Source organism: Schistocerca gregaria, chromosome 4, assembly GCF_023897955.1.
Source record: "Schistocerca gregaria isolate iqSchGreg1 chromosome 4, iqSchGreg1.2, whole genome shotgun sequence".
In the NCBI taxonomy this organism is placed as follows: domain Eukaryota; kingdom Metazoa; phylum Arthropoda; class Insecta; order Orthoptera; family Acrididae; genus Schistocerca; species Schistocerca gregaria.
The window spans coordinates 396,629,389-396,639,894 of NC_064923.1; the positions used below are offsets into that span (position 1 = coordinate 396,629,389).

The window sequence follows — 10,506 nt, forward strand, 5'->3', positions numbered from 1 at the left end:
CCATTCAACTGCTCTTCCCAGTCCTTTGCCGTTTCTTACAGAATTACAATATCATTGGCAAATCTCTGAGGTTTCATTTCTTCTCCTTTAATTCCTACTTTTTTTAAAAAATTCCTTTACTGCTTGCTCGATGTAGAGGTTGAATAACACTGGAGATAGGCCACAACCATGTCTTACTCCATTCTCAACCACTGCTTCCCTTTTGACAGCCCATAACCAGGGTGAAAGATCTGGAGAATGTGTTTCACAGGGCAAAACTCAAACCCCTTTTGTATCTTCTGGTCTTGGAAGAAAGGGTAACACGCAGTCTTGCACTATTGTGTTGAACAATAACATCACTGAGACCTTGAAGATAGGGCACAGCCACCAGCCTTAACACATCACAAATCTATTGCCAACTGTCCAAATTACCAGCTACACAAACCAGAGGTTATTACAGTATACTGTGTATCCAATGGCACTCCGCACCAAGTGCTGGGCCCATATGACAACAACAACTGCTATCTTTTACTCTATGTTCTCCTCCAGAGCATCCACACATGGTGTTGTCCATCATGATACTGTACACAAAATCGAGACTCATCCAGCAATTCGGTGAAACTCTGGTGTTCAATGTTGCCACTGCAATTGCCTCTCTCTGCTGCTGTTGCAACAACGGCCACCGTGCTAACTGTCCATCATGCTTGAGATGTTGTCAGTGTTGTGGAGGCTACTTTTTCTCACTGCAAACAAGTCCATTTCCTGCCTAAAAGTATGTGACATGGTTGTAAGATCCTGCACCGCCGAGTGAACCATTTGTCTCTCCTCTTGGGCACGAGTCGCTGACATCCTGCACGGCCTCAAGTGTGATCATACTGAACCCATCGGTCCCATATTCGCATGACAGTCATGGAATCTGGACCAATGCAAGCAAGAATTTGACAACTGTTACTTTCCATCATAATGGTGTTGCAAATTTTAATAGTCAGCAGTGCATACAGATTAAGTCACCAATGTCAATATGTATCCACGGATTGTAACTTTAAACCAGTGTTTACAAATGCATCACATTTTTTACACAAAGGTAACCACAAACTCTGAAAACAATGACATAGATACAAATTGAGATTTTCTGACTAAGTGTACCTGTTTAGGGCATAACCTCTGCCTCTGCCCCGGAATTCTTCCTGTTGTCCTGCAGGTCTCTTCACACCAGGGCTGAAATCAATTAAAATAAGTCAAAACTTTCACATAGGCTATGAATTACAAATGGTGTCACTGTAATGCAACGGCTGATGACGCTTTTCTATATCCACGACCACAAAAAAATCTGACCTATGATGTGATTATATGTAAAGGGGGTTCATGGTAACCAACTTTACCTCAGGCACACATAGTAAATATAATGAAGGTCAGAATGCTATGGTTCAGAAAAGCAGAAAATACTGTGATGTTTTGGTCATTATTTGGTTGAGAAATCTTTTACTTTACGTTGCAGTGTTATGCTACTATCCCTAGGAGGTAACTGTTTTTAGCAACATAAATATTCACTATGTAACGAAAAATATCAGCATTTTAACAAAACCATTACTAAAACAATGCTGGGGAATCTAATTAAAATATCTAAAAATTCTGTGGCAATAAAGTGAAACGAGAATTAGGAAAGAGATGGACCACAAAGTGTTCTCATGTGGTTCAATCAAAACAACAGGGCCAAGAAGGGCTGCTATCTATGTTTAAGTCTAGGATTCGCATGCAATTTTAACAGTTGAATAAGTTTTCATGGCACAAGCTGACTTGGAGAAGAGAAAGATTTGTAGGACATAATAATAATAATAATAATAATAATAATATAGCAAAGTGGAGGAGAGAGGGTAAAAATTGTAGAGGTAAACCAAGGTTTGAATATAGTAATCAAGTTCAAGAGAATTACAGTTATAGTTGTTACGCAGAAGTGAAGGACTGGTAGGAACAAATTAACCAGAGCACAGTTTTGATTGAAGACCTACACCGCAACAACATTTCTACTTTTTGATTTTAAGTGATCACCCAGCTGCATTAACCTTACTTGTTACTTTAACCGTAATTATGTTATTGTAATTATATTTTATCTGTGAAATGAATAAACTGAGCAAATGTAGGTACACTAAATTCTTGCCAATCCAGCACTCAGAAGTTCAGTCTCTCAGTAATCTGGTTCATATCCAGTCTCTAGTTGCTCAAGAAGAAATGACAAATACAATAATGAAGTCTCGTGAGCAACAATGAGATGGCCGATAATTACAATGTTGAACAATTCTATACATATTTTAAATTGTGACTTTGTTTACTGTTATCATGACTCCTTAAAGGATACACATTAGCTTGACCTCAAGCAGAAACTCGAAATTAGAGATACATTGAAATGAGGTTCTTTCCAGAAAGAGTACAATATTGCATGAGCAACTATTTATAATCAAACTATGACAGACAAAGCGATAATTAAAAGTATACAGGACAGTTATGATGAAACTGAATAGGAAGAGGACATAGAAGGAAAGAAGATGACAGTATCTCAAACTGCTGCTGCTGAAGCTGCAGACTTCTTCCTGGAGTACATAACGCAACCTTCAGAAACATGTAGTACCGATGTAATAGTTGTAAAGCTGTTGTGCGATAAAACATTTTTTCCATTGAATGTCATCATTGCAACAAAAAAAAAAAATTGGGATATGTTTCATATACAGTGATATTATTGTACCATGTACACACTCGAGGACTAAATTTTCTGTGTAAGCAAACGTATCTCTGTATTTAATAAAGTATAATCCCTACGTGTTTACACTCAATTTATGACACACTCAATAATCCAGCATGTCTGCTAATCTGGCACCATATGAGCAAGGACTGGCCAGATTAGCAAGGGTCTAATGCACTGAACCCCCAGGCTGATGCCAATATAGCCTACAACCAATCTTACAGGTGTTGATCAGGGGTTGTTGCAACTACAATCTTCAAGCAACAGTACCACAGGAGATCGTATGCCAGCAGACCAATGATAACAAACAAAATGGGGTGGTTTACTAGCTATCACCATGGAATGGGATGGTGGCAGCACTGCCAATGGTGGCATTGTATGGTAGTAGACAGCACTGTGATCATGGGCCCTTCTTCCTTGTTATGAGATCACGTAGTTGCTGTATGTGTGTCTTCTTCTGCCAGGAGGGTCTTTAGCCACCACCCAGTCAATCCACAGCAGTGTACTTACAAGGGACCCTCCCCATCACATCCCCCTCAGGTTTAGTTATAAGTTGGCACAGTGGATAGGCCTTGAAAAGCTGAACTCAGATCAATCGAGAAAACAGGAAGAAGTTGTGGTGAACTACGAAAAAAATAAGCTAAATATACAAACTGAGTAGTCCATGCGTAAGATAGGCAACATCAAGGATAGTGCGAGCTCAGGAGCGCCGTGGTCCCATGGTTAGCGTGAGCAGCTGCCGAACGAGAGGTCCTTGGTTCAAGTCTTCCCTCGAGTGAAAAGTTTTCTTTTTTTATTTCCACAAAGTTATGATCTGTTCGTTCGTTCATTGACGTCTCTGTGCACTGTAATAAGTTTAGTGTCTGTGTTTTGCGACCGCACCGCAAAACCGTGCAATTAGTAGACGAAAGGAGGTGCCTCTCCAATGGGAACCGAAAACATTTGATCGCAAGGTCATAGTCAACTGATTCCTCCAGAGGAAAACACGTCCGATATATTCTATAGGACACTGGTGACGGCATGTTCGCCACATGACAGGAATATGTTGTCAACCCACCTAACTTGTACACTTGGCGAATGGGTAAAAAGATTCTTCTACCTTGTCCTATTTAGGTTTTCTTATGGATGTGACAATCACTCCCAAAAAAGTGATCGCATCGGATGGACATATAATAATTATCTGAAAATAAAAAATTGAACTTTTCACTCGAGGGAAGGCTTGAACCAAGGACGTTTCATTCCGCAGCTGCTCACGCTAACCACGGGACAACGACGCTCCTGAGCTCACACTATCCTTAATGTTGCCTATCTTGCACATGGACTATTCAGTTTGTACATTTTGCTTATTTTTTTCATAGTTCCACACAACTTCTTCCTGTTTTCTCGATAGATCTGTGTTCAGTGTTTCAAGGCCTATCCACCGTGCCAACTTATAACTAAATCTGAGGGGGGTGCGATGGGGAGGTTCCCTTGTTAGCTTGTGCTCACCTTGTACATCAATGGAGTTGGCTGAGGATTAATCATCAATGTGTTCGAGTTGTCAGACTATCATCGAGTGTACCCTCCTTGTCACCTTTCTGAATTTCACTCCCCACTCAGCCTCCAACTTCCCAGAACTTATGAAATTAGCTGACTGGTGTACTGAAACCAGCGTGATGGGCAGTTCTGTTCATTAACAAGGGTAATTTTCATGTCAGTCTTACAAACATTTTCCATGCCAGTTTTATTTTGCACTTCCTCTATAAACTGCAATTGACAGGACTATTGCCACTGCTGATCACCCAGGGCCCCACCTCAGGATGTCCTCTGGCTGTCGAGAGTTGCCATCTCACTGGACACACACACTGACCATCCAGTTATTACAGCCTCACTGACACCACATCCGACCATCCACGGGCTACCGCATTACTGAACGCCACCCCCCGACCACTCAGGTGATTTCTGGCTCACTGGACATCACCCTCCGACTGTCCAGACGGGTTCTGCCTCGCTGGACACCACCCTCTGACTGTCCAGGGGGGCTTCTGCCTCGCTCGACATCACCCCCGAGCATCCAGGGGGCTTCCGCCTTGCTGGACATCACCCCGAACTGTCCAGAGGACCACTGCCTCGCTGGACACCAATCCCTACCATCCATCGGACTGCTGCCTTGCTGGATGCTATCCCCGACAGTCCAGGGGGTTGCCGCTTCACTGGACGCTACCCCCGAGCATCCAGGGGCTGCCATCTCACCCGACTTTAACTGCTACTCATCTTCAAGAGATCTACCATTCTCGGCCAAACATGGCCTCACGGCCTAGAACATTGTATTGTATTTCAGTCCATTTGTGTCAGTAGGAGTACAGTTGTTCTCTGCTAGCTGGACACCTCATCTGCTGCACATCACAGCTTTCGTTCATGAATACAAAAGTAAACAACACACAGTTTATTCTGAACGTCTGTACAAGTATGAGGGACAGAGAGAGAGAAATTTTTTAACAAAATCTTTGAAGTGAATTGAATTTCTTTTAAACCTGCAACTGTATGATGTATTGACAGAACTCGCATAACATGAATCTTAAGATTATGCAATGGCTCTTCAAAGTTCCGATGGACATAATGGCACATGTCCTGTGGCTTCATATCCCTGAAAGGTTGAATTAGTCCTCGTCTGAAGAAATAAAAAATTGTGGATTCAAAAGTCCTCATTCCGCTTTACTCAGGAAGTGCAACCAGACCTCAATACACAAACATTTCAGTTTGTAAGTATACAGATGCAGGTCTCTTTTTATAACGTTTCAACAGGACAATGTCTGTAATTCCCACTTGCACCAATAAAGTGTTGAGATTTCGTTTGAATTCATTCCACTCAAACAACTTTTTCTGATATCCAAACTCTTTTTGGATACGTATGGCTTTTAATCACTGTAGAACCCATTTTGTGCCATTTTAGCAGTAAGTTCTGCATTGCAGGCTTTTGAAAACTCTTCTAGTCTTAAACTCTCGCAGAAACAATTCTGCATACATTTTTCATCTATGCTTTGCAGAACATTTGACAATGAACTTGCTACGTATGATCATGGGCATCATACTGTGTTGCATTCAGCTAGTTTTTAAATACCTTCCGCACACTCAAATGTAATGACACGGTGAAATACTCGGGACAGAGCGTGTGCAGATATATGACTTAGCTGACTGGCGTATTGAAACCAGTGTGATGGGCAGTTCTCTTCTTCATTAACAAGAGTAATTTTCATGTCAGTCTTATATACATTTTCCATGCCAGTTTTATTTTGCCCTTCCTCTACCAATCTTTCCAATCTTCCATAAACAATTTCATGTGAGTATCCTACAACCGTGACCTTTTAAACAGGCGGTTCAGCAATATCTGTCGGCACCTGTCTTTTTGCGTACTGGAATTATTACATTCTTCTTGAACTTTGAGGGTATCTCTTCTGCTTCACGTATCTTGCATACCTGGTGGAGTATTTATGTCATTACCAGCTTTCCCAGGTCCTCTATAATTTGAGGAAACACCTCTACTCCAATGTTTTGTTTTGATGCTGGTCTTCTTGCAGGATCATATATCCCTTTTCACCTTTATCTACATCCTCTTTCACAACACTGTCATCAAATCTGTTTCCTTTGTATAGCCCTTCTCTATCTTCCCCCATTTTTCAGCTTTACCAAACTGGCTCACCATCCGAGTTCACTATTTTCACAGAGCAACTCGTACAACTAGTTTCCTTACTCCCAAAGGTTTCTTTCATTTACCATATAATCAAAATATGTCTTCCTTATAATTGCGAAAGATTTCAATTTCTGCATTCCTTCGGTAAGCTTTCCTGCTGTGCCCATTTTGCACATTCTGGCAATCTCACAGTCACCTGTACACTCCAAACTTCACATTTCATTTGCTCAGTTCCATATTTTCTTCTTTAAGCATTTAAATTTAATATATTGTGTGTAACCTCAGGATTTCTATTTATTTCTGCCTACTTATTCCCCTGTTGCCTTTACTATTTAACCTCTTACAGTGACCCATTCATCTACTGCCCCTATTTCTGTTAGTTTTTGCCTATTTTGGCTTTGAAACAACCACCTACAATATGTTTAAGCCCCATCTTCGTACTTTAAACCTCACAGTGGCTCCATGTCACTTTCTCACACACAACCCTCTTTCATCAACCTCAGAATCTACAAACTACAGTAAGCGCCTGGAGGAATGGCATAGTTTTATCTCATTTTAAAATAAAATAAACAAAACTGTTCAAATTACTACTACTAATATCAGGGCATATTTGTGCACAACTATTTACCAACCTAGAATTGTGTGCTCGTGCTGTGTCACATTGCGACAAAAATCGTTCACGTCAGCAGTTTAATGAAGACATGTTTCATGCTTTGCCAGAAAAGCACAAAATCTGACAGAAAAGAAATGGGACCGCAGCTGCTAACTTGTGTACTTACCAAATACTTTCAACAAATCGTGATCACCAGAACAGGATCCTCTTACTACTCAAAATACATATGTGCACTAACTTCTTCAAGGCTGTCCAGGAGCTCCACAACAGGAACTTAAGATACAACACAAGAAAATGTCCCGCAAGGGGGAAGCTGGCTTCTGGATTGTCTTAGGCGCCAAAGCAATACTGAATCCACTTTGTCAAAATAGGCCTAATTCGAACAGTATGGCAATCACATGAAACAATTCATGCCAACAAGTCGAAAACGAAAGTCTATATGTGGTAGCAATTGATAATTTAAATGTTGCACTAATTATGTGAAAAAAATTTACAATACAGTGGTGCATTAATTGCTATCAAGAGGGAATTACTGAATGTTGCTGTGCACAATTTAAAATGAAACCAGAGACTTAGTAATAATAGCAGAGATCAATTTTGATTAACTTGACACAGTTTAATGACACGGATCAAGTCAAAAAACTGTTAGACACTAACACAGCACACCAAATTAACCATTAGAAATATGACCATTCTTGTATTTTGTATTATGCTGTGACAAAGATTTGAAGAATGGAAAAGGAAATTAAATTCAGTTTGCAATACTTCACAATTACAGCTGTCAATAACTGAAGAGAGGAAACTCGCCTACAATCAGCCACACTCCTAAGTTAAATGTCATTCATAGATGGTGCACCACAGATGTCAGCCATGTCTGGTTGAGAGAGGCTTTGCAAACATGAGAGTTTGTGTGCATCACCATTTCTCTTAACATACACTTTGTGCATATCTTAGTGACTGCTGCAGGATACAACTATCTGCAGTGGGTTAATACTGCTAGTACCAAATGTCAGCTTTGACCCACAGCATAAAGATGATGTGATCTGTGGTGTTATATGTGTGAAACAGAGGTAGAACAGATCACTGGCAATATTTTGTCTGCTGCAGTATTATTGTTTGGAATGTAGGAGGGCTTACAGACTTACATGTAGCACAAGCCAAGTTCTAGGTTTGATTCTGAGCTGCAACATTAATGAATGCCACATAATGAAAATAATTATAATTTTTGTTACAGCACATATTTCACTTTTATTAGATTTTGGTGAATCATTTACTTCCCCTATCTTCACAACGTCATGGATCACAGCAAATGAGCAGTATAGACAAGTTATTTTCATAACCAGACAGCATCCAGAAGTCCTCGCGACCTATGGTTAGTGGAGTAGGAGTGGTTAAGGCTTCAGTATCAACAACAGTGATGAACATAACTACTTCTCTCGCAAGGGGAAGCTGGTTTCTACATTGTATCAGGCACCAAAGCAATCTCAAAATCACTACCGACAAAATAATTCCAAGCAGGACGACAATAATCATCTAGTAACTCATACCTGAAAATGGAAATCAGTGATCTACATTCTATAGCATTTGACAATCTAGATGTTATGGTAGGCCTATCATCATCATCATCATCATCATCATCATCAAAGACTGATTATGCCTTTCAGCGTTCAGTCTGGAGCATAGTCCCTCTTATAAAATTCCTCCATGATCCCCTATTCAGTGCTAACATTGGTGCCTCTTCTGATGTTAACCCTATTACTTCAAAATCATTTTTAACCGAATGCAGATACCTTCTCCTTGGTCTGCCCCGACTCCTCCTACCCTCTACTGCTGAACCTATGAGTCTCTTGGGTAACCTTGCTTCTCCTATGCGTGTAACATGACCCCACCACCTAAGCCTGTATGCGAAAAAATTTATAGTATAGCAGCATACGAATTTGTATCAAAGGGGAGAATTAGTGAATGTTGCTATACATATATTCAAACGAAACCAATAACGTACTAACGATAGCACCAATAGAAATTAAACCGTCCAACTTGATGGTGCAAAAACTTATAACCATTAAAAACAAAAAGTAAAACCGTCAACAAAATGAAGCTACAAACCCAGTGGTCGGTAATAACATTTTGATGTCCTACAATAATTTAACTATCCGAAACAGTGTGATATGCATTATTTACACTTTTTCTACAACTAAATCGTAGTTATATCAAAACGAAATATTTATCCAAGGAATAAACAGAGCCTAGTTCCAGTAGGACTAACTGTAAGCCTAAGCAACCTAAGAAATTCTAATGCTACAGGAAGCTACTTGCACTTCCATCTAAATCATATGTAGATATTCTCATCGATCACGGCAGAAACAAACGCCAGTGATTAAATTTGAAGAATTATATTCGCAATGTTCTGTTTACACCGCACTTACTGTTATATTTGAAACAAAAGTAATACATCTTACAAAGTTTTCAATATGACGACGACAGCTTACCGAAGAGGAGGTTCGGCTGGGTCTCTACCAATCAGTTTCTTTATATGCTCATCCACACCCTTCAAACTATCTTTCGCTTTCTCCAGTTCTGCTTGGAGTGCACCAAAAGATTTCATTATTTCAGTCGTCATTTTCGTTGTCTTGAAGATGAAAAGAACAAACTTTTCTAATGTTTTGTATTGAAGCATTCACATTTACTTCGACAATGTCAACAAACACTCCGCTTACGAGTTTATACTTTTATACAGCATATTACAAAACATGAGGACACAGAAACCCAAAGTTATAACAAGACAAAGTCTATAAACATCATACGCAGAGATACTATTCTCCTGAAATACTGGAGTAAACGGAATTAGGAGAAAGTAGTGCGAAAACAAATTTCACGTCTTTATGTAACAAAAACATAAATTCGCTAATAACGTTTCTTATATATAAAGTACACTCACACGCACTGAATCCATGAAACAAGATTGAGTAACATTTTACGTATGAAGAATGCATTCCTCACTGACGTGCTCGTTGTTTTTGCATCACTGAACAATCAGTTGATGAAAGCCCATTCGGGCTCATTTTTATACTTTCCCTGATAGCTGGTAGAGTACTATATAATCTTCTTCCATACTGATACTATTATGCATTTACTGCTATTTATCTGTCAGCTATCTTTTTAGTATTATACTGTTAGTGGTTGACTGATTAGTTGTTTCTCTAACATTTTGACACATTTTTTTCCTGAAGAAATCGTCTTATAAACACTGGATTTTCTTTTACATGGACACAGCAGTGCGTACTTCTGAGGATCTGCTTACATCTTACTTGCTGAAGTTCAAAAGCCCACACACTTGTACGGAATACTGTTCTAGAGGTCAATTTCCAAGATTCAATGGTAACATAAAATAATTATCGGCAATAGTGGCTGTATCACTTGTTACAGGTCCTTCATTAAGATATATCACCAAACACTAGTTAAACCGTATCGTACTGATCAGAACACCATCTACTCTAATAGATACCT

At 39.7% G+C, this 10,506-nt stretch overlaps 1 protein-coding gene across 1 annotated transcript in view; it reads right to left on the reverse strand.

Moving 5' to 3' along the window:
• The window catches only part of LOC126267193 (pinin), a 63,275-nt gene extending 53,468 nt beyond the window's left edge, over positions 1-9,807 (reverse strand). The window contains exons 1-2 of the mRNA XM_049972161.1: positions 9,489-9,807; positions 1,126-1,197 (exon numbers count right to left, since the gene is read on the reverse strand). Coding sequence (XP_049828118.1) covers positions 1,126-1,197; positions 9,489-9,676 — 260 coding nt within the window. The 5' untranslated portion in view covers positions 9,677-9,807. The remainder of the gene's footprint in view (positions 1-1,125; positions 1,198-9,488) is intronic.
• Positions 9,808-10,506: the final 699 nt, after the last annotated feature.